Below are 24,722 nucleotides of genomic sequence, written 5' to 3'. Positions count from 1 at the left end.
GACCGGTCCTATGCCCCACTGCCCACATAAAGACTGCAGACATAAATGCAGATGGTTTGAATTTGCAGTGAAAGAAATGCGTTGGACTGCTCAGAGATGGTGAAAGGGCTTCCTCAACAGGAAGTAGAGTAATTAAAACCCATGAGGCCAAGCGGCCCTGAGCTACCAGAGGAAAACCTCTCCTGTTTCGGCCTGGGTTCAAATCTGATCTCCATGCTCGTATAAAGCAATATTATTCACCTGCCAGCTAAACCTGACATACAGACGTAACGTGCTGGAAATCAGATGGAACGACAGCTTTTTTCACACCTACTTGACAGTTTGATAGACGATGACCATTTGGTTTTTGAGAAATATTATCTTAAGAGTCTCATATTGTATCCAGCTGATGGTGCTGCTGCAGCTCAGCAGATGTTTGGCTTTAACCACACCAAGTCAAAACGAATGTTACCAATTGCAGCATCATTCAAGGTTATTTAAGAATTAATTTTAATCTATATTCTGCTGAAACAAACACAAACAATTAAACCAACTTGACATGGTAGGCTGGCGTTCAATTTAACTGGTCATGGTCTCCCAGCCTGGCCAGCTGAGAAGTGCCTAAAACACCTCAAAAACCATCGAAGTAAACCATATTGACAGAAACCAGCAGTCTGCAATAGACTGGTTTCATCTATGTGTGTGTTTGTTGCTTGTTTTCAGGGAAAATGATTGCTAAATGTTCAATACACCCTATTCACAACATATAAAACGTTAAATTAAGACTTGGCATCAAAAACGCTTCTTCTTATAAGTCTAGACAAGAACAAACGTTTAAAATAAACTTAGGTAGAGCAACAACAATAAAAACCGCAGTGTAAACATGAGAGTGGATTGTTAAAATCGTTTACTTACCTGAATTTTTCAAATTTTGTCAAGTCGAAAAACGCGGCAACTTTAATAACTTTCTAACGACACGCGAAAGGATACATATCAGCAGCGTCATTTAACGCGAGTAATACGCCCAGAAAACTAGTTCCGCAACTACTTCGACGATTTCGATAACTTTACATAATACAGATTTTGTATAGAAGAATTAATGTTAGTGCTTAAACAAAAATGCATTTTTTTTGGTGACCTAATTTTAATCAGAGCTTTGCTGAGGGATGAGTCGATTATCTCTGCTAATCAAGGAGATGAGGTGAGAGTTTTTTTCCAACTTGAAATATTCGTCTTGCAGTATGAAACATGATTAAACACAAACGAAACATTGCAAGCTTATTGAAAAAAAATTTTTTTTATTAATAAGACACAATATTGCTGTTTATTTCAAATATATGAAAATTCCAGACAGGGCTAAAGATACCTGAGACCTAAACATGTGCTTATTTTGTGTGATGGCTTAGAAACAATAATTACTTCTGCGCTGTTATGTATATATATATATATATATATATATATATATATATATATATATATATATATATATATATATATATATATATATATATATATATATCCTTTATATAAACTGCAGAATGAGACTAATTTAAATAGCTCTGCTTTATTACTTTCTCCACTAGGTGGGGCTGTGTGCTTAAATAGAATTGTTCACAAGCTAATTCTTTTCTCCTGTGGAGATTAACCAAAAACTAGGGTTAAAAATCCTGCTCTTAGATGAAGCACATTAGAAAAATAATATTTTTAATTTTTATGCAGCAAGAATTGGACTTTAAATGAGGAGAATCACAATCCAACACTGAAAAGTTGCAGAGAAACAGTGGCACAGTTTTTTTATAGCAACACTAACAGAGGTTATGTCACTTACAGACAGTGAACATAATGGCAATAGAATGTGAAGGCCTAAACACAAGCATGTCAGGAGTATTACAGGAACGAGTCAAAGTCCCGAATGCAAATTCTGCTCAACAACTGCTGAAGGAAAATGAGACATTCATTGACACCAAGACAAAGTCCCCACTTTAGCAGTTTTGCATATGATTATTAGAGTCACTGATTCGTGCATATTCATTGGCCCAGCCTCTTGGCTACGTCCTGATAGGCCACTTCAATCTCTCTGTCTGCCGCACAGGTGTTGGTGAATTCGTCCCTGGCGTAGGCGTTCTGTAGGTACCTCCAGACCCCACTGAACTCTGATGGGATCTCAAAGTTACGGTATTTCTTAGAAACCACCTGTATGTGGAAAGAAACATGATGCTAGTTAATGATCCAAACCAATCATCCTATAAAGATGTTAGTTGTTAAGTTGGAGCAAGTTGTTACATGTGGCTTATATGTTTTTAATTTTATGCTACATTTTACCATTCCAGTTTAGCCATTAATTAGGCTATAATACATTTTAAAATCAGATATAATGTGGAATATGACTTTTTTCTGATAGATTAGGTAGAATTTTTTATTTTATTTTTATTTGAGAAAAGGCATTCTTCAATAAACTCCAGGGTCTCTTTGTGACAACTTACCCCTTATTTAATACATAGTGTGATGTAATGCCCCTTTTATGTTTCTCCATGGCAATACTAGTAGAAATGTTCAAAAGGTGTGTTTCTGTGCTGAAATGTTGTAATTACAAACCATCCGAATGTGGGATGAAAAATAATGCTGAAATAAAACAACAACTGAATCTACTCATTTATAATCTTAACAAATCATCCTAAGAGATTTTTAATAAATGTTAGGTGGGGGCAAGTTATCACATGCATTTTATATGTTGTATTTTTATGCAATTCATCAAAAAGAAAAATATAATTGCAACATGCAAGGATTTATTGCAATTTGCTGTTTCGTTTATTTTAATTTATCAATTAATTTGCCTTTAATACATTTTAAATGCAGGAATTATGTGGAAGATTACTTTTTATTTTAATTTAGGTAATATTTCATATTTCAGAAAAGGTTTTCATCTTGAATCAGTGTCAAAAATCTTTAGGATCCGGTTTCGACAATTTACCCCATGATGTGACAACATGCCCCGTTGTTGTTTTAATGACCAGAAGTGGAGAGATTGTTCAAAAGACTTTATAATGTGTATCTGTGCAAAGATGTACTTTAAAATGTAAACCTACCCTGAGAATCATTCACTGCAAATAACAGGAAACATTTAAAATCTTCAAATTTCCACTTTCTTGTGATGATTCTAATGTGATTTAAAAGTTGCGAACACAACATTCTTTTTTTGAATACTGTTAAAATGTCCAGTTTTGGTATCATAATTAGAACATTATTTAAAGATTATTAAAACATTTCTTTTAAGATTCTATTAACTTTAACATTTATTTTTATAATCTAAAAACATTTTCTCTAAATATTATGAGAAGGAATATTAAGTAGCCTATTAATAACGTTATAAGAAAGTTCCATTAACTTTACTAGAAGAACATTTTATGCTATAACTTTTACAAAACATTGAAAGTTGTAAGAACGTTCCCTGGAAAGGTGTGTCTGTGCAGAAACTGACTTAAAAAAAATTAATCCACCCCAAGAATCAATCACTGCGATAAAAAATGAATGTTTTTGGAACTTTTCCTTTCTAGAATCGCCACTATTTTATACACAGCAGATCTCCCAGCGGTACGTCACCTTCACTATGTGCAGTTTGGGGAGGAGGTTGCAGTCTGCAAGCGTTAATTCATTTCCGTCCAAGTACTTGCGGTTGGAGCTCTTCTCTTCCACCGTACTATCGACATCAATCTCGTCCGGCAGAGGGGAGTTCAGGAAGTTGTCCAGATTCTTCAGAGCTTTCAGTAGCCCCTTCTCCAGACCTGCGCAGCCAAAAGTTTGATATGTGCTTGTGCTGAATGTTTTTATCTGAAGAAATACAGCGGCTTTAAGTCAAGACAATCCCTGTGTAGGCCTAGCGGAATGTGAAAGAGCTCTGGATAACATGTGGCTCCATATTTCCCCGTTGACAGCAGAGCATCCATAAAGAGCTGTAGATATTCCTTGAACCTGTCTAATAAGTCAAAGAGCAGACGTTAAACTCACTTGCATTGGCTCCTGGATTTGTGTTCTTGATGTAGGCTGAGAACTTTGCGAAGATGTCGTTTCCCGCCGTGTTGGACTCCTTGTTCTTCGCAGCCAGTTTTGGATACCTTTGGGCATGCATGAAAAAAAAGTATGCTTTTTGCCTTACATAAAAAATCCATTCATCTGTGAACATTCTGTCAACCTACTTGGGAGGCGCTAGCATCTCGTCCAAGAATTCCTCGATTTTGTTGATATCCGTCCGCACCTCGCCATTGAAGGTAAGGAATGGTGGAGGAGTACCGGGAGCCAGATTATGAAGATCAGCTGGTTTCCTTGAAGAAAAATTGAAAACTGTGTATTTTTTTTTGCACATTGACATCTGAGTTTGATTTTTGCATAGGTTGCATGGGTTACTTTGCTTTGTTAATGTATTTCTAAAGGAGTTGAAACAGAACATTTGGGTGGGACATCTGTCTAAAGCTAATAAACCTAAAAGCTAGGCCAGAAGCATATTTTTAAGTGTAATTCGTTACCTTTTCAGGTCGACAGTGGTGACGTTGAACACGACTCCCTTCAGCCACAGGATCATGAAAAGCCTTTGAGAAAAAGGACAGTTTCCAATACTTTCTCCATCACTGCCAGCCTGAAGAACACATACTGATAAATCAATACATCACATCATAGAAATACAACACCATGGTATCACCACAGTATTTTTATTAAAAAAAACAAAACATTTTTTGTGTAGGCAAGGTCTTGAAAACATTATGAATAAATTAAATATTGTATAAGATTATTCATACATGCTCAACATATTTAAAGTATTTTAAGAAAATTATATAACATTTAAGTGCGAGTGTGTGAGTACTGTATATACAAAATACTGTTGCATAATTGTAAAAAATTCAGCGTATTACAGTCATTAAATCTGGAAAATGTTAGTATCACAGGTTTCCAACACTGATAATAAATCAGCATATTAGAAAGATTTCTGAAGATCATGTGACACTTAAGACTGGAGTAATGATGCTGAAAATTCAGCTGCACATCACAGGAATAAATTACATTTCAAAGTATATCAAAATAGAAAACATGCATTTTCTAAAAAAAATGAAAAATACATGCATTTTAGGGCAAATGTGAAATTATTAAACCCCTGAAAGTCATTCACCATTCAGTGCATGATTTGTAATCTTCAATACAATAGCAGACAATAAAGAACCAATGGGGAATGAGTGCTGAATTTCCGTATCTGAAATTAGGTGATAGAGCTATCCAATGGCATCCTTATAAACTGGGCCAGTAACTTGAGCTGGACATCAGATCCGTGCTTAAGTTGAATTATGCATGGTTATTCCTTTACCTGCCCCGTTAGCCCACAGCAAAGGGGTTTGGGGTCATACTGTACCTGTCAACACAACTATGAGTTAGACATCACCCTCGCCACCTAAAAATAATTTGTTTAGCACTTAACTATGCTGGGATAAAATGCATTCAGACAGTTAATGTTTGATTGGCTCAGATCGAATGTTGAATTATTGCTGATGCATACCTGAGGTTCTGCTCACACGCAGAGATATTTACAGTATGAAATATATTAGATCTTTCAGTCTGACATCCCACAATCCACCTTCCCATGGGATAAAGTGTATTCAGAGCAGGGATGAAATATAATGTTATTGTTTAAAGTTATTATTTTGGTCAAACAGATAGTCATAGTGTTTTATGACTCTCTGTGCATTGGATTTCTTAGATTTTTCTGTACATGCAAAACTTTGAAAATAAAGTTTATTTATTAAAATCTATGGTTCCATGAAGAACCTTTAACCTTTAAGCATAGAATCTTTCCATTGCACAGAAGGTTCTTTATAATGGAAAAAAGGAAAAAAATGTGCATGAACACTCAAATGTTAACTGAAAAGTTATTTTAGGGCATTTGCTTTTGAAACATTTATTTTTTAAAGTGTTGGTGGATAGTTTAGCCAAAATTTCTATATCTATTTTTTTCTTGTATAGAGGACTAAAAAATTATATTTTGAAGAATGCTGGTAACCAAACAGTTGACGGTAGCCATTGACTTCCATAGTAAAGTACTTTTTTGTTTGGTTACAAAACATTCTTTAAAACATCTTTTTTTGTGTGTTCAACAGAAGAAAGAAACTCATACTAATCAAAGGTGAGTGAATTATACATGTCTGTAACACAATATGTGAAATTATCATACTAAAATTGAGTCGTATCACTAACTCTGTTTATGCAACTTAACAAACATCAATAAGGTCATGTATCAATAGTCAGCAAGCAGTAAACACAACGTTTTTTCAACCCCTCTGCTTTTATTGTCTCTATTAGCTCTATTAATAACTTTGACACCAAGTGGAAGAAATACAGCACCTGACCTTCTGCGATTATTTATTATCAAAACAAATGCAAAACAAACCACAGAAAGCAGCAGAAGAAAGGAGACACTTGAACACAGAGGAATTAAGAGCGTGAGCTGTTGATAGAACGGAAGAAATAATTCAACAGCAACCTGGAGTTTCTGCTCTGAAATGTTACAATCCCAGGCCAAACGCCCATCTTAACAGCTAAAACTGTCCGAAAGCTTTTAAAAGTAATGCCAGCATTGATTTCTAACTATTGATTAAGCATGCAACACACAAACACAGCCAGAGAGTTTAGACCTGCAGGTCATTAATGCTTACCTTCACAAAAAGTTCAATATCAGTATCTTTGTCCTCCTCATTTGAGGTCATATCGCTGAAGCTCACTCTAATTCAGAAGCTGATGGAGAATTATATGTAATCTCTTTTCCTTGAGTCTGTTATGTGTCCGGCCGGCGGGGTGTTGAGATGGTCTCTGGTTGGTTTGCTTGTTTTGATCTGGCCCCTGCGGTCAGCTGTCAGTGAGAGCCGCTCTAAATGTCACAGAAGGGCCACAAATAGCCTCCACGCGGTGCAAGAGCACCAGGAGGAGTTCAGTGTCACCTACACCAGGGACCTTTATAGAAATATGATGAATCATATTTCACTCCTTCCTGTCACAAAACACAGACCTCTCACAGCACTGATGAGAAAATCTAAACTGGGTTTAGTAGTCTTTTCCTCACTAACATAACCGTTTTTGCACATCATCTTCGAGTCAGCTGGTGTTTATAAGTGATTTTTAGTGGAATGGCAGATGTGGGGTACAGTAAGTAACACATTTAATTGGGTCACTGTCTCTTCATAATCAGTTTGGGAGGGTTATGGGGTAACCATTCCAGTAAGTTCTCTCTAAATATAGAGCAGTAGCCTCCTTGAACACTGGTTTACACATGATTACTGACCTCAGGACTGTTCGGTAATAGTCACACACTAAAAAGTCACTCTTTTGAACACCAACTAAGCAGATAAGTATTTGTGGTAACTCGTATTAGATTAGGCACATTGACATTTCCTAATAAGTTTTATATATACATCACCATATTTGGGTCATTCGATGTAATATTTTAAAAGAAGTTATCCCTTTTATTCAGCACAAATGCTTTAAATTGATCATAAGTGATAGTAAGTAATTTTTTGTTTAATTATGTCAAATAATTTAATAAAACTAGACATATGACCATAGGTCTATTAAATCTATTTAAAAAAAAATAATGCTTTTATTTAGCAAACTGAATTTTAAATGTATCAAAATTGACAGTAAAGAGTTCTATTTCAAATAAATGCCATTATTTTGCCGTTGCTTTATATTCAATAAAAAAATCCTGGAAAAAAAGAAAAACTTTTCATCGAAAATATAATGTGCTCCAACTGTATAGCTATTTTTAAGAATTGATAACCAAATCAGCATATTAGAATGATTTCTGAAGATCATGTGACACTCAAGACTCAAGAAAATCCAGCTTTGATCACAAAAATAAATTACAATCTAATATATATTCAAATAGAAAACTGTTCTATTAAACTGGAATAATATTTCACAATATTACTGGCTGTAGTGTATTTGTAATCAAATAAATGCAGCCTTGGTGAGCAGAAGAGATTCAAAAACAATTTAAGGATTTTTGAAAAGCAGCATTTTGTGTTGGTGTGTACAAACACACACGCACACACACACACACACACACACACACACACACACACACACACACACACACACACGCATATGAGCAAAGAGCCATACATATTTCTGATATTAACATCACTTCTGTACATAAAAACACATCATGTTTCTCTCGACTGAATAAGTCACAACTGATTGTCCTCACAGTAGTGTCATGATATAAATACAGTAACCTGTAGTTCACCTGGTAGTTGTACAACAAAGTGAGACCTCTAGTGGTTGCTTGACGTCATCAACAAAAGTCGACCTATACTTCATTACAATAACAAGTTACACACAGATGAGCAAAAAATAAATAAATCCACACACTTTAAATATCTGAAATAAATATATTTTATTAGATTTTCAGATGACAAATGTCATGACTCTGGAGTGACAAAATGTTCTATTTAGTCTTTGCTTTGCATAGTTTCATGAAGATTCAAAAAGCTGTGAAAATGTTACCACAAACATTTGATAACCAAATACTGCACAAGCCAGAGTGATTTCATTTCCTATGTTTCAGTAACCTTCCTCTCTGTAACTAAAGATTGATACAGACAAAACGGCAAGAAATATTTAGAAAATGACAAGCCATGGATAAAAAGTCAATGTCATTTCAAGTCAACAGTCAAAAACCAGCATTAAAAGTCCAAAACACTTTTGAAAAATAGGAAATGCAAGTAATTAAACATCCCTGTTAAACAGTACGAACATTTTAAAGCATGAATAAAAATTCCCTTCCCCCAAATCTGAACCTACAGATTACAGTGCAACAAGCAAAAACACAAGCTTTACAGTGTATTTACACACACAACAATCTCTGAGAAACATTCAACACTCAGAAACATTCAGGGAAAAGCCCTCATAAACCCTACAGAAACATTCCTCAGTAGGGATTCAAGAAGAAACATGAGATTTAGCATTCCTTTAGTTGCATTTGATCTAAATACGCCTTTTCTGAAAAGAAACAAAGACTAAGCAACTTCTAGAAAAAGAAAATAAATATTCAGATTTAACTGCTTGTGTATTTCCCCGGCGGTGAGAACAGATGAAACGTGACTTAATAAATAAAGTTTCACTACCAGCAACAACAGTACAGCGTTTTCAAGTAACCTCAGTATCCTGTTTCTTCACTGAAAAGAAGCTAGAGTAATAATTATTATTGCTTACGTTCTGCACTTTTTTAGTTTTTTGTTCTGCATTTTCCAAAAGCATAGCAAACCTAAGTAGAAATCATTGTTTCGATGCATTCTATGACCTACTTAGACTTTAGATGAAACAGCAGTTTAAAAGCATGAAGTGTACCTCAGTAACCTGACCGCTAACACACAGAGTGCATAGATATAAAGCAATATTTATATGCATATGATAATGCTAAAAAGCATTACTGGAAGTAGCATGATTTAATCATTCTGAAATCTGTTGAACATGAAGGGGTTTCAAAGATACTTGTGCGTGTGAGATTATTCAGGAAATTATCTCACACATTTAAACTATTTCTGTACATTCTATGGAAACTTATTTCCGCCATGAAAAAAGACTTCTCACTATTTTGTCACTACTCTGAGAAAAAGTCTGAACTGTAAGATATAAACTCAGAATTGTGAGATAAATAGTCAATTACCATTTTGTATTTTTTCGTTCATGACAGGAACAAGCTTGACTTTTTTCCTCACAAAAGTTTAAAACTTGCAATTCTGACATTTTTTTTCTCAAAATGAGTTTATATCTCACAAATCTTAGTTTATATCTTGCAATATTAAGGGGAAAAAATACAAGATATACAAGATATAAACTCATCATTACCTTTATTTTTTATTCTTGAGTTTTTCCTCAGAATTATGAGTTTTTATCTCACTATTAAGAGAGGAAAAACTATTGTGAGACGTAAACTCAGAATTGTGAGATAAATCACATTTAGTCTTTTTTTTTTTTTATTCCATGACAAGCTTGAGTTTATAACCTGCAATTTTGACTCTTTTTTTTCTTTTCTCAATTACACAATTTGGAGTTATTTGCAGAATCACAAGATATAAGTCAAATTGAACATTATTTTTTTATTTCATGCCAAAAACAAATTAACTTTTTCCTCTATTTTTTTTTTTTAAATCTCGCTATTTTGAGTTAATATATGGCACTTCTAAATCTGAAAAACTATTGTGAGATATAAACTTTTTTTTATTCCATGCCAAAAACAAGTTAGACTTTTTCCTTATAAATGTGAGTTTATAACTTGTAATCCTTAATATCACGATTCTTAGTTTATATCTTGCAGTTCTGGGTAAATGCATGAGATCTGCAACAAATAAAGTCAGAATTGTGAGATAAAAAGTAGCAAATATCTTTATTCTTTTATGCCAAGGCAAAAAGTTTCAATTTCAAGTTTATGTGGTCCAATTCTGACTTTATATCTCACAATTCTGAGAGAAGAAATCAGAATTATGGGATAAACTGTCACAGCTACCTTTTTATTTTTTATTCTGTAGTAAAGATTCCACACCAGTGAACTCATTCAGCGATAGTTCACCTAAAAATACATATTCTTCATTTTGTTGTTTCAAACCGGTTCCAAGAGTTTCTTTCTCCTCTTAAACATTTTAAAGAATGTTGGTTGCAAAACAGTTGCCAGTCACCATCGACTGCCAAAATATTTTTCCCCATACTATGGAAGTCAATGGTGACTGGCAAATGTCTGATCACTCACGTTCTTCAAAATATCTTCTTTTATGTTTAACAGAAGAAAGAAAGACTTGGAACTGGTTTACAATGACTTGAAATTCATACAGGTTTGGAACAACAGAGTTTTCATTCTTGGGCGAACTGTCCCTTTAAGAACTCATTTTAAAGCATCAGCAGCTGCTGATAATGTTGAGGACACGTTTTGTCATGTTGTTTAGTACTAACGATGACTCATTATCATTATTGTGTCTTCAGTGTATGTTACTGGCTTTACAATAGCTACATTTCTCTCTTTCAGTTTCAGTATGATCTCTGCAGCATTTCAGCATTTAAAGGAACAGTTCACCTGAAACTAAAAGTCGGTAAACTATTCCTTTAACGTATGTGTTTGAATCAAGTCGAATCCCTTCACCCACGCTGCACCTGCGTCTAATAACACGCTTCATTCCAGCAGCGGCTCATCATCAGCGTCGTCCTCTAACTCCAAGCGGGCGAACGGACGAGGAGACGAGACATCTCTGTTCTTCATCAGCTTGAAGAGACAGGTGAAGGTGGTCAGGATGATCAGAACCCCAATGACGAGGCCCACCGTTAGCGCTAGCTCTCCACACTGCTCGTTAACTAGCGCACAGCGCACGTGAGCGAAGCTGCCGTTGTTGAGCTTCGGAGGGATGCCCACGAGGTGGCACATGAGCGGGTAGAGATCCACACTGTTAATGCTCGACATCTTGTAGCCTTTGCGGAACGCAGGCCCGTGGGCGGCCAGGAAGGGGTGCATGCTGGGAAGCGTATTGTCATAGCCATGATCGCCCACTGCAAACGAAAATAAACTCATGAAAACAATTCACATTTGCCACAATAAGCAGTTTGTGAATACTATTAATGAATGCATTTGAATTTGATTGATTCAATGCAAATTCAAACTCAAACATTGCTTTTGGGAAACACTTACATCGTGGGAGTTTGCCATTTATGACAATCGTCCAGCCTTCATCCGCCACCAGAAGGATCGGCTGGATCCTTGCATTGTTTTTATAGTGCAACCGATCGGGAACATCGTCCTTCAGGTACGCTTTCATGTGATGGTGACAGCTCGACAGGTTTTTGTACACAGTCGAATTATCTGTCAATTAAATAAAAATAATAATAATAAAGTAATTATGAGGAAACATGCATATTCACAGGTCCAGATAAAATCTTTGGACTTTGGAAGGAAACATTGGGGGATTTTGTGGAATTAATATAAACGAAGTAAAAAGCATCAAATCGAGCTAAGATTACTAGTGATAAACCAGCACTGTAGATCAATATTTACAGCATATAACATGTTTTTAGTACATTTCTTACTCTTCACTTAAATAGAACCTGTCTGACAAAGTAAAGCATGCTTAAATGACGTGCACTTGGGTTCTGCAGCAGGACAGTGATCCCAAACACACCAGCAAGTGAATGGCTCAAGAAAAACAACATTAAGCTTTTGGAGCGGCCAAGTCAAAGTACGGACTTAAATCTGATTGAGATGCTGTTGCATGACCTTAAAAAGTCCATGCATGCTCAGAAACCCTCAAATGTGGCTGAATATAAAAAATTCTGCAAAGAAGAGTGGGGCAGAATTACTCCACAGCGATGTGAAAGACTCATTGGCAGTTATCGCAGATGCTTCATTGCTGCAAAGCATGGCACAAACAGTTATTAGATTTGGGGGATAATTACTTTTTCACGTAGGGCTAAAAAAAACAGTTAGAAAACAGAAAGGAGCAAAAACCTTTTAACAGCACTGTATATATATATATGAGACCCTGGAGCACAAAAGCAGTCTTAAGTCTCTGGGGTTAATTAACTTAATTTTTGATTAGTAATATGCATTGCTAAGAATTCATTTGGACATTTTAATGATGATTTTCTTAATATTTGAATTTTTTTTGCACTCTAAGATTCCAGATTTTGAAATAGTTTTATCTCAGCCAAATATTGTTCGATCCTAATAAACCATACATCAATGGAATTATGGAAAGCTTGTTTATTCAGCTTTCAGATGCTGAAATCTCAATTTTGAGGAATTGACCCTTATGAGTGGTTTTGTGGTCCCATATACATATACAGTACATAAATATATAAAACACATTTTTAATATCCCATTTTTCAATGTACATACTGGCCAATGGTCTCCCTAAACTCTTAAAAAAACAAAAAAAAACTATATAGCAATAAAATCACAGTTCGCTATGGAAAACAATGAATGAATTAAATATAGTATAAATAATCAATAAGTACCTTCCAGTGGGATTATGGCGGCCACAGGAGTGAGATCCACCACCTTGTAGCTGCTCGGATGGATGCAGTCATCCAGTTTAATAAGACGCTCTTGAGAACACTGCGCCATGCCGTGATCACTAGTGATGATGACGTTTATCTTCCCCCATAATCCCGTTCTGTTGAGCTGCTCCATCAGGAAGCCAATGTGACCATCCACTTCCTTTAAAACCCTGCTCATCTCTGTGGTGTTATCCGGGCCGTACATGTGTCCGCTCCGGTCGGGCTCTTCCCAATACAGAGCTGAAAACTTCACAGATTTGTCCGCGGTCATCCACTGTGTGAGGTTTCCCAGCCTTTCTTGGAAAGTCACCTTGGGGTCGTATTCGAACTGGTATTTTAACGTGTGGTTTTGGATATTGACATCCGTTCCTGGCCACATAGCAGCGGCTGCCTTGTATCCAGACTCCTCCACGGACACCCAGATCGGAGTGGCTTCGTCCCACCAGAAAGGATCACTGTCGTTCTGAATGGAGAATGTCTTTTTGGACACCGAATCGTACATAACACTGGCAAGCATGCCATGGCTCTCAGCGTACAGGCCCGTGACGAGACTGTAATGATTGGGGAAGGTTTTTGTTGTGAAAACATTGGTCAGCTCGTGCACAAGGACGCCCTCGGAGAAGAACTTCTCCAGATTGGGAAAGGAGTATTTCTTTAGGTAGTCTGCGCGAAAACCATCAAATGACACCAAGAGGAGCGGCGGCGCAGTGTTTCCAGACTCCAGTCGCGTTTGGTTTCCGGCCGGCACTGACAGGGTTAATCCAAAACAGGCGATGAGAGCGCAGAGATGACCGCTGACCTGCATCCTGAGCTGCGGATGTGGCAGTCACTTTCCTCACTGGCAATTTATAACAGACAGAGACAGACCACCGCTTGTTCAAGTTAAAGTCCCACAATGAAATGAATTTTTACCCACAAGTCAGCAATTTCCTCATTAACAGACACTCTTTTCAGCAGACTATGACTCTACTTAACTTGTGCATGTTACAAACCATTACTAACCCACCCTGAACTTTACTGACCACATGCACAACTTAGACTTAACTTAAAACTCCCTTTATTTCAACTATGCACATACATAAAAAAAAATGACCAAAATGCAATAAAATTACTAAAACGTTAACTAATTTAGGTTGTTGTAAGGCAACTTTTTAAAAATGTCAATATATGTCATACATGCAACACTTGCACATACTGTTTTCCACAAAAACTGTTTTCATTAGTAGTTTTATTATTATTTTTAAGACAATTATGAATGCAGAGGATATTAAATATTTTAACTGCAGTCATAGTGTTGAATTAATGCTATAGGGAGAGACTTAGGGACAACTAAAAGATGGAATATATAGACTAATATTTGATTATCAAGTCAGATAACTGCACATAATGTTTCACTGTACATAGATATATATAATTCAGTATATTAAATGATGCATTAAAATGAATTTAGTTTTTATATATACTGTATAAACAACTGATTCACTGATTAATCAATTATCAAAATAATTACTAGTTTTTACCAAGTATTTCGTTTAAAAAATGTTATTTTATCATTTTAATTCAGTCAATTTATTTTTATACATTCAAAGTTGACTGCTGTGTTAAATAACTATTATCAAACCATCACACGATATATAATAACTATATTTTTTTGAAGAATCACATGTATGTATTTATAAACGTACTGCAGCTCTGACCCCATGACCAGGAACTTCAACTGTTAGTCAATACTGGACAGTCCAGAGGAAGTTTCACCTAATAAATGTCCACTTACCCTTATTTTAACTAAGAAAAAAATGACATATAATTATTAACATCAATATATTTCATTAGTAGAACTTTTGTTTATGTGTTTTGTGTAACAAGGAAGCATTACAGGAAGCACCTGTAGTTTTAGAAGCACAAAACGTGCTTCTAAACCCATGCTGATATTGAGCATGTGCAAAACATACAATGGAGCTGATCAATAATCAATAATTAATAATCAATAGAGGCCTGATCAAAAATCATTTATAATACACTGATATTCTATATAACGTCCACCTGCCCTTTCAAAGACAAAATGGTTTCAACCAACTACAAAAACTGCAACTTAAAAGGAAAATTTGACAGTTTATCACTGAACACGGATCTGATAACATTATTATTACTGATGATGCATTGATTATGATATACATGTTCAATGACGCTTGCCCAAACTTAGCCATTAAGGAACTCAAAACAGACGAAATGTTAGCATACCTCTTTTGCTCGGGACGTTGGAAACCGTATATTTTAAGTGCAGTCACATTAAACTCGTCACTGATGTCGATATGATTTTAAAAATGTCAAATATGTTCTCGGTTCGATGCAGTTTCTTGCGCTTCCTCAAACACAATACCCACATGACGTCACCGCATGACTGACAGATCCAGCAGCCAATAGACGCGAGGTACGTCCCACTGCAGGTGCAATTCACTTTTCATAAGCACTGATCTAGAGTAACTGTTTTTATTTATTTATTGTTTATACGACATTTGTTTGAATTAAGCACATCTAATGTGAAAATAATACATCTTGTTAAGACTGATCTTAAATTAAAGTATTTTATATTTATTTTTCTCTTCCGAAAATCCAATATCATATTTTTAATAGCTGTTGAATAAACAATAAAACCACGCGGACAGCTTAAAGGTTCGTTTCTATACAACATTTTACATTAAAAATAAATAAACAAATAAATCTAGTATCTGAGTGACTAATATGACAAGCCCCGCTACAGAAGGACGCAGATTTTTCTGCACCATTCTGATACTTTAGTTTTCAAACATACGCACTTGTTAATAATATAAAAAACGCATTTCAACGCTTCTTGATGCGTTTGACGCGGAAAGTTCATAAAACGTTCCAGTGTGACGCGACGCAAACATAACAAGCGAGGTTGACCAATCAGAGCGCTCGTATTATAATGACCACCGCGCGACGCGTCTTCATCAGTACCCAGTCGACCAATGAACGACCTCCTATACGCGACGCGGCACGGACGCGTTTATTCGCAGCGGATGGGTTTGACTCCGTGTTTAATGCGGTTTGGTGAAGGTAGGTTGTTATTAATACATTTTTATTCCTCATATCTCTATAATAGTAACATACAGAGGCATCACGCAAGCTCTGTCAGTGGAATGCGGTTCTTGCCTAGTGTGTTTTCTCAGCGTGTCGTCTGTAATATTTCCTCTGTGCTGATACTGTATTTGTAGAAATGACATCACGGCTGATTTCGAGCTTTCCATCCTTTAAGAAAACACGAATATTAGGTTTTAGAGAGATCTGTGTATTAATTAAGGCTGTTTTTTTATTTATTAATTATTATTATTATTATTATTATTATTATTATTATTATTATTTTTAACCTAATTATATTTCATGAAACCAAAGATAATAAATAAGATAATCTAAATAATACATACTGAATAAAATAATATAAAATAAATATTAACAACATTTTTATTTAGAATTTTAAAAATATTTTTGTACTTTAAATATTAAAATTATATAATATATGCAAGTACACACAATTTTCGCAAGGCTCCCTTTTCAGAGTGGTTTAGGCACCATGACAAAGGTCAACAGACTCTCTGCATGTTCTTATTGTATTCAATCTTTTTGAGGGACTGCGTCCTGTTGCTCAGTGTAATGGTGACTTTTCCACGAATCAGAACATTTCAAAAATACTGAGCAGCGGGAAACTATTTGTAGCCATTTCATCCATTACATTTTCCACAGTGGACTCTCTGTTTAGTTGGTCCTCCAAGTATTTTTCTTGAATTTCTAATATAATGAGTTGCATTTCTCACACAGTCTTGAGGAAAGACTGTCACTAGAGGATTCCCCCTTTTAAAGGAATAGTTCACCCAAATGAAACTTTGCTGGAAACTGACTCCATCCAAGATGCACATGGGTTTGTTTAACATACTGTGAAGTTAAGACTTTCGGACGGTTGCTTTCAGCTAAAGTATCCATAATCCATAATATTGTTTTCTTTAGTGAAAAAGTCATCTCATCTGAATCAGTAGAGACATCTGCACAGATCAAGCACTTACTAATGCAAACAGTTTAAGACTTGTTCACCATGATGGAAGCATTATTATGGATTATGGACAAGAATTTTGGCCAGAAACATATATTAATGATGGATTTGCTTAAAAGGTGTTAACTGATGGACTGTAGTAGTGTCGATTACTTTTATTGTTTTTATCAGCTGTTTGGACTCTCATTCTGATGGCACCCATTCACTGCAGAGAATCATTTGTTGAGCAAGTGATGCAATGCTACATTTCTCCAAATCTGATGAAGAAACAAATTCAGATTTTGCATGGCCTGAGGATGAGTATTTTTAAAGCAAATATTCATTTTGGGTGAACTTTTCTTTTAAGCCAAAGGAACAGAATTTCAGTGTGATGCTGATAAGATATGATCATATGATTTGATGTGGTCACATTAGGAGTTGGTCTGGTCTGCTCTGGTTGATGAGAACTAGAATCACTCAGAGACACGATGGACTCAAGGGGTTCCCAGTTTAGCAGGCAGCTGCTGCTGTGTCCTAGTTCAGTGCTCAAACTCCTCCACAGTCATATGAGTCCAGCAGACTGTCACCAGTATCACATGTAAACGGTCTGCTTCTATATATGACTCGGTGCATTCGAAGAAAGTCTTAACATTGTAACAGTGCTGCTTGTCAAAATTCCTAAAAGAATGTTATTAGAACTTTGGAACCATTTCGAAATTGCTCCTTAAGTGACACTGTCATGACAGAGGTATATGGGAATCTCCTGACTGTAATGACTTGATTGCATGATATCACAAATCACCTGCCATGTAAAAAACAGACAAATTGTGAGCACAATAAATACTGTGTTCAGGTTACAATGCATCTGTTCATCCATTAATACAAAAGCTGCTGTTAACTCATGCATTATGTATGGACACGTCAACTCATTCATTACTTGAAATAAAGTAAACAAATAAGCTAAAATAAGCTAAAATATAAAAAACTGTAAACTAATTTTATTTCAGCTGACTGCCAGGGCAACATTTCTAATTTTCATTAGTTTAAGTTGAAGTACTTAACTAAAACTATAAATTAAAAATAAAACTATAAAGGCATTTTAAAAATAAAAAATAAAAATGACAAAACACACAAAAAAGGGTCCGTGTGAATTACTAAAATTTAAAATGAAAACAGAACATAAAGCAGATGTATTTATTTATTATTTATTTACACAGAAACAAAGGTGAAAAACAAAAATAAGGAATACATAGCATGTATCAGAAACTATTTGCTCACGCACAAGCGTCTCCGTTTCATTTCTGGAGACGCGTTCTGTGTTTAAGCTTGCAAACTCCGCCGTGTAAATCGCAAATCTGCTTTTTCATGAGCGCAACTGCCACTTAAAGGGGATGGGTTGGTTAATAGCAAGTTACAGCCCCAAAACACCCATTACTCATTAAGAGAATAGGGACAATGTGCATGGTCTAAACAGGTTGTCCCAATTCTCTTAATGAGTAATGGGTGTTTTTGCGGCATAACGTGCAATAAATCAATCAGTCTTATCTCCCATCCCTTTAAAAGATAGTTGCACTCCTGCCATGGCAGGTTTGCTATTAACATGGTGGAATGTAATTTTTTTTTTTAAATAAATTTTTGTGTGCTGCTGCGTGTCCCTGTGTGTGTAATAAGCAAAGTGTATGTGCGTTGTGTACCTGAAAGAAAGAAAAAATATTGCACCAGACTTTAGACCAGGTTTGAGTTGGTCTGTGCCTCAACACACTTATATTTTTTCCAGCACGCCCATGGGTGCAAATGCATTTTCTATTTAAACAACGTGGCGCAGGGCAGGAAAATGAGATCTGCATTGGGCTGAAACTAGCAAACACACTTGCGCTGGTGTATGATAGGGCCCTGAGTGCACCTGCTCCATGCGCTTTAGACTATGCGCTTAGATTGTTATTATAGGGCCCTGTAAGTTTTGACCCATTTTCTTGGTGAGAGTTTGTTTTCTCTGATATATTATGCACAAGGATTAGTGCTTGTCATTTTACAAGAGTGAACAATGAGTCAAGAACAAAGTTATAAGGAAGTCGTTTTTATAAAAGAAGACTAACTAGTAAAACAAGTGTTAGTGCACTACTGTTGAAATAAACTTGTCATCGTTACAGAGCTGCACAGGTGTGTTTCTTTTATAAGAAGATTTGTACATTTTATATCATAAGACAGCATATTAAAACATACAGTAGATTGTGATATTTACTTGTTGCATGGTTCAATATTATTTGTGTTTCAGATGCCTCATTATTTCAGCAGTCTCAGAAGTGAAACATTGTCTGCAAGTCTTGTTTGGAGAAACTGAAAAAGAAGTTCGACGACACTGAGAACAAAGAATTAAAAAAACGAATGTGTGTGAGATAAAAGTTCTCTAAAGCAAAAGATATTTGCATTTTTGCATCCATGGATCCAGGTTACTTAAACTATATCCAGTGATGTTGGTCTGCTAAACTAAAACACATTTTAGTTTTCCTGCAAGCAACGCTGTGAAAAGCCAGTGGAAATGTCACATGCATCTAAGACCCCAGAAAGCCTTGTCACGTCGCAGGTCGATCACCTCTCCAGTCTGAAGGCTTTGACTGAGAAGCTGAAGCTGGAGACCAGAAAGCCGTCTTACCTGGACTGGAGAGCGCAGCTGGAGGCGATGCTTGTCCAGAGCCACAGAGACTCAGAGCCGCCAGCGGCCGCCGCTGACACAGAGAAACAGACAACATCAGGTCCTGTTAGTGTGCTCCATGAAGGGAGGCAGGCGTTACGAAACACACTAGGATTTGGAAGTATAGACCAAGCACTGGAGTGGCTCAGGAACGAGCTGGTGAGTTTTTCAACTTGGTTTCTGTGTTAATAAATGAAAAAACAAATAAATACATTTGATTTGGTGTCATTTGTGGGTAAAATGTATACACTGTAGTTAATAATATATAGCCTAACATAAAAAAAAAACTTTACTGTGTAAAACAGATATATAAAATACTTAATTTAGAAAAATAATCTTTAGAAAAATATATATATATATATATATATACATATATATATAATATATATATATATATATATATATATATATATATATATACTGTATATATATATAATGTGTACAAACACACATGCTTAATATGCATTTATCCACAATGAGAATTTATTTATTTATTTATTTATTCATTTATTAATACAGAAACAAAGTTGAAAAGCAAAATGAATTAAGTTTTTTTTTGTATCAATTTAAAAAAATCATTTTATTATTGTTATTATTATTATCCTTGTGGTGTAATGAACTATTAATAATTTTATTTAACTTAATCTGTTCGCATTTATATATCTAAATGATTTTGTTTCTCCCAGATTTGTTATATCAGTGGCCATTTACATTGTGACTTTATTTATTTATTTATTTATTTTTTACTGAACCTGAATTTGATAAAAATGGTCAATTTTTTATAAATTATTATTATTAAAATTTTTATTTTTACTATTATTTATTTGGATCAGCATTTTTATATACTGACCATTTTTAATCAATCACTGATTCATTGACATTTGACGGCACCACCTGCTGGTAACAATATAAATAGTACTAATTTGTTAAATAATTTGAAAATTATTAGTATTACAACTCTATTATTAGTATTACAATATTATTAGTATTACAACTAGAATTACTGCCATAAGTACTGCAGTAATGGCTTGCAATAAAATGCATTACATATACAGAATTCAAGGAAAGTTTTAAATGTGTGTGCTTTACCCTTCTGTCGCAGGCAGAGATGCGTTTGCAGGACCAGCAGCTCGCACATCAGCTAATGCACCTGCGCACTGACATCAACAGCCTGAGAATCGTGCAGACATGCCACCAGCACCGCAAGATGCTGAACGATGCCACGTTTGAGCTGGAGGAGCGGGACGATATGTCTGACCTGTGTGACGTCCCCATGTCTCCTGGATTAGGTCTCTCAGAGTCACTCAAGGTCATCGGGGTCACCAAGATGAACATCAACTCTCGCCGGTTCTCCCTGTGCTAACACAGCACACAGATTTATCTTACATGAATGATTGTGAGTGCTTTTATAGATGATCAAATATTATAGGATAAAGGTATTTTTAAAACGTCTCTGATGTTGTGCTTTCATTGCATTAAATTCAACATAAAAGCTTTGAGTTCATCTTAACAATCATCTGTACAGTGTAGTTTGTGTTTGATATGACATACTTCTATAATTTTGGGGGAAAGTTACAATTTTAAATGTTCAAAATACCTTTGTCATTTATTTCTTTAATTTTACTTGTATTATCTGAATCCTTACCTAATGGGCCTCTTATCAGATGTTTTTATTTCCATCTGTGTCTTTTATTTCATTAGAGCTGAATATTTGTTTCATACATCTGAACTTGAGTCAATAAAACAACAACAAACAATAAATGATTATTTTATTGAAGAAATTCACTAATCAAATATTGAAATATTATTTAAAAAAATATAAATATTATTTTATATAATTTTTCTTTTAATGTGACATTAAAACTCTGCATTATATTATACAAGAATCTTCTTTCTTCTACCATAAAAGGCAAACTGCATTTTGGGTATGTTTAATATTTATTTATTTATTTATTTTTGCAGTGAAACTAAAAACCTTCTACAGTTGCCACTAAGTATTAGTATGATTAAAACCTTTCTAACATGCCTGTTGTCATATTTTATCAGAGCAAAAATGCCACAACCATTTTTAACAAAAAACTAGCAAGCTAGCAAATTTTATTTATATAACAGGTTTCTAAATAGGTTAATGCAATTCAAAGTGCCTTACAGACATGAGGGAACAATGATACAGCAATTAATAAAAATTTAACTAAACAGAATTAAAATATTAAAAAATCATTCAAAATGATGCAAAATAAAACACATTCAATATACAGAGGTTTTACGTATAAGTTTTAGAGAACTAGAGACTAAAAATATAGTCTTTGGTAGACCAGAAAGAAGGGCATTACAATAATCAAGTTATAAATGCATGCATTATTTTTTTCTGTGTTGCTCAGAGAAAGAAATGGTCTTACTTTAGCAATGTTCTTCAGATGATAAAATGCTGTTTTGGTAACATAATATACATGGGCTTTAAAGTTAAAATCTAAATCAAAGACAGCTCAGACAAAGACAAGTATTTTGCCACATTGCTTGGGTTTGATCCGAGTATATTTAATTTAGGGGTCAATTTCACTCTCTACGCTTTTGATCCAATAATCAGTACTTCAGTTTTATCTTGGTTGAGTTGTACGAATTTTTGTGACTTTCAAAAATGTATGTCTTGCATGCAATTTGGGAGTGTATCGATTTGCAAAGGGTCATCAGGAGACATGGCTACATACAACTGTGCGTCATCAGCATAGCTATGAAAAGAGATACCATGCCTCCTGATGATGTGACCGAGAGGTAACATAGATTAAAAAGCAGTGGTCCTGTAACTGATCCCTGTGGAACCTCACATGGTACTGCCAATAATTCCAAACAGTTCAAACCGGTTTTCCCAAAGACGAACACTTTTTTTTTTTTTGAATCCTTCTGTTTGAGATCTTAGAGCCTGGGGCAAAGTTCATAGAAGGTCAGGAACAGCCTCAAATATTACACCTAATTAATAATAATACTGCTGTTTATAAAAGAGGCATTTGTCAAGATAAGCATTACTATTAATGTTCATATTTAATATTAGAGTTGTGATCAAACACTATTTAGATTATTTAAACTAATTCAACATATCCTGCAACATCTGTTACAGACATACAGTAAATGGTTTGAATGTTGAATATCATATTTCATAACAGTATGCAGCAAATATCACATCCTCTCACAGATATACTGTGCAACAGTAAAAGATTTCTGTTGTTTAAAATGCCAGCTGTTGTTATGAAATAGGTGTGTGTGTGTGTGCATCATTACTCTGCAAACCTCTCCCTCTTTGTCCATTTTAACCTGTTTGTTCAGTCAAAAGAGGATAAGGCCTACAGCAAAGACTCGGCTGGAGGGAAATCTTATCTTCTGCATCGCTCCACTGAAGGAACGTTTGATGAATCCTGTCTAAAATGTAAAACTGTCTTGCATTAGGATGAGTTGTGAATTTTATCCTCCAATCTTCAATTTCACCATTTGCATGTCAGTCTGTATTTTACAGTGCACAATAAAACACATGGATAAGACAAGGGTCTTTATAATATAATAAAGGCAGATGTTAAATTAAATGTTGAACTGCTCACTGGATAAGAGTATTTTTCATAAATGGCAAGTCGGGGCAACTTTTCTATTGTCCAAAATTGGTCTGATGATTTTGAGTTAATTTTTTTTTTACTATTTTAAATATATATTAAATATTTCAATATTTTAATAATATTATAAGTATTTATTTTTTTTTATTTAAATTAAAATCTCACTAAAGTATAATTTTAGGAATTCAAATTTTAGCAATGTTGTCAATATCATCTGTTGTCATATTTTATCAGAGCAAAAACATAATTACTATTTTAATTCATTATTTTCTTTTTTTATTATTGTTTAAATTTGGCCATAAAAGGGAAATAAAACCAACTTTTTTATGGTTACTTCAACCATATTTCATACTTGCATATTTCATATTTCAAGAATCTTCATAAATCAGTGTCAATAAAGAGCAGTGTCAACCTGCAACGTATGTATCTATCTATCTATCTGTCTGTCTGTCTGTCTATCTATCTATCTCTTCAAAGAATAAATAAATAAATAAATAAATACTTAAATAAATAACAATAACCTCTGGTGTTGAGATAAACAGCTTGCACAGGATTAACACACTCATTTGATATTAAAAATACCAAACCATCACGTTACTGATTTTGAAATTGGTCATAGAACAGATCAAAACATGATAATCACTACAATGTTCTTAACACAAATGTATCATTTAATTTGATCCACATCTTCAACTCTACTGAACAATCAGTTTGACTGTGATTGTAAGACAACTGAATTTTAAGAGAATGTTTTGATGTTAACTGTCTGTCACTGAATTTAAGCAAACTAAAGTTAATAATATTTAGTAATCAGCAAATCAATAATAAAGTTATAATTATGATTATTAAGGAAGAAATATAGTGAAAGATGATATATTTTTTGGTGAAAAAATAGCTTTGGAAATCAAATATTACTTATGTAAAAACCACAATGTATTGTGTAAGATTTCTTCTTCTTTAGTTATACTTTAATGTTTTACAACCCGAATTCTGGAAAAGTTGGGACGTTTTTTAAATTTTAATAAAATGAAAACTAAAAGACTTTCAAATCACATGAGCCAATATTTTATTCACAATAGAACATAGATAACATAGCAAATGTTTAAACTGAGAAAGTTTACAATTTTATGCACAAAATGAGCTCATTTCAATTTTAATTTCTGCTACAGGTCTCAAAATAGTTGGGACGGGGCATGTTTACCATGGTGTAGCATCTCCTTTTCTTTTCAAAACAGTTTGAAGACGTCTGGGCATTGAGGCTATGAATTGCTGGAGTTTTGCTGTTGGAATTTGGTCCCATTCTTGCCTTATATAGATTTCCAGCTGCTGAAGAGTT

At 34.7% G+C, this 24,722-nt stretch overlaps 3 protein-coding genes across 4 annotated transcripts; 1 reads left to right on the top strand and 2 right to left on the bottom strand.

The window, feature by feature from the left end:
• Nucleotides 1–1,746: 1,746 nt before the first annotated feature.
• LOC132112380 (chloride intracellular channel protein 5-like) lies at nt 1,747–6,898 on the bottom strand. Of its 2 annotated transcripts, none has more exons than XM_059519833.1 (6): nt 6,672–6,898; nt 4,500–4,609; nt 4,173–4,298; nt 3,985–4,091; nt 3,580–3,761; nt 1,747–2,172 (listed from the first exon to the last, which is right to left on the bottom strand). In XM_059519833.1, exons 1-6 carry the CDS (start codon nt 6,720–6,722, stop codon nt 2,008–2,010), a joined length of 741 nt encoding a protein of 246 aa, XP_059375816.1. In that variant the 5' UTR covers nt 6,723–6,898; the 3' UTR covers nt 1,747–2,007. The 2 variants fall into 2 exon arrangements, with proteins under 2 accessions (XP_059375816.1, XP_059375817.1); XM_059519834.1 differs by having other exon boundaries at nt 4,500–4,623; nt 6,672–6,897.
• A 4,271-nt stretch (nt 6,899–11,169) lies between these two features.
• On the bottom strand, nt 11,170–15,477 carry enpp4 (ectonucleotide pyrophosphatase/phosphodiesterase 4). The gene is made up of 4 exons (XM_059520967.1): nt 15,292–15,477; nt 13,009–13,888; nt 11,687–11,857; nt 11,170–11,547 (listed from the first exon to the last, which is right to left on the bottom strand). Exons 2-4 carry the CDS (start codon nt 13,853–13,855, stop codon nt 11,177–11,179), a joined length of 1,389 nt encoding a protein of 462 aa, XP_059376950.1. The 5' UTR covers nt 13,856–13,888; nt 15,292–15,477; the 3' UTR covers nt 11,170–11,176.
• A 561-nt stretch (nt 15,478–16,038) lies between these two features.
• fam167aa (family with sequence similarity 167 member Aa) lies at nt 16,039–21,548 on the top strand. Its single transcript, XM_059520966.1, has 3 exons — nt 16,039–16,128; nt 19,371–19,946; nt 20,890–21,548. Exons 2-3 carry the CDS (start codon nt 19,635–19,637, stop codon nt 21,148–21,150), a joined length of 573 nt encoding a protein of 190 aa, XP_059376949.1. The 5' UTR covers nt 16,039–16,128; nt 19,371–19,634; the 3' UTR covers nt 21,151–21,548.
• Nucleotides 21,549–24,722: the final 3,174 nt, after the last annotated feature.

This window comes from Carassius carassius, chromosome 32 (assembly GCF_963082965.1).
Source record: "Carassius carassius chromosome 32, fCarCar2.1, whole genome shotgun sequence".
NCBI lineage: Eukaryota > Metazoa > Chordata > Actinopteri > Cypriniformes > Cyprinidae > Carassius > Carassius carassius.
This window is presented reverse-complemented; position numbering and strand designations above follow the sequence as displayed.

Excerpts from the sequence above, each read along its gene's own strand:
- LOC132112380 (XM_059519833.1), bottom strand. The coding sequence starts at position 6,722 with ATGACCTCAAATGAGGAGGACAAAGATACTGATATTGAACTTTTTGTG. Across the intron at positions 4,299-4,499 it reads ACCACTGTCGACCTGAAAAG|GAAACCAGCTGATCTTCATA; the intron begins GTAACGAATTAC and ends TTTTTCTTCAAG. Across the intron at positions 4,092-4,172 it reads GAGATGCTAGCGCCTCCCAA|GTATCCAAAACTGGCTGCGA; the intron begins GTAGGTTGACAG and ends GCATGCCCAAAG.
- enpp4 (XM_059520967.1), bottom strand. The coding sequence starts at position 13,855 with ATGCAGGTCAGCGGTCATCTCTGCGCTCTCATCGCCTGTTTTGGATTA. Across the intron at positions 11,858-13,008 it reads CGCCATAATCCCACTGGAAG|ATAATTCGACTGTGTACAAA; the intron begins GTACTTATTGAT and ends TTTAATTGACAG. Across the intron at positions 11,548-11,686 it reads AAATGGCAAACTCCCACGAT|TGGGCGATCATGGCTATGAC; the intron begins GTAAGTGTTTCC and ends TTTCGTTTGCAG.
- fam167aa (XM_059520966.1), top strand. The coding sequence starts at position 19,635 with ATGTCACATGCATCTAAGACCCCAGAAAGCCTTGTCACGTCGCAGGTC. Across the intron at positions 19,947-20,889 it reads AGTGGCTCAGGAACGAGCTG|GCAGAGATGCGTTTGCAGGA; the intron begins GTGAGTTTTTCA and ends CTTCTGTCGCAG.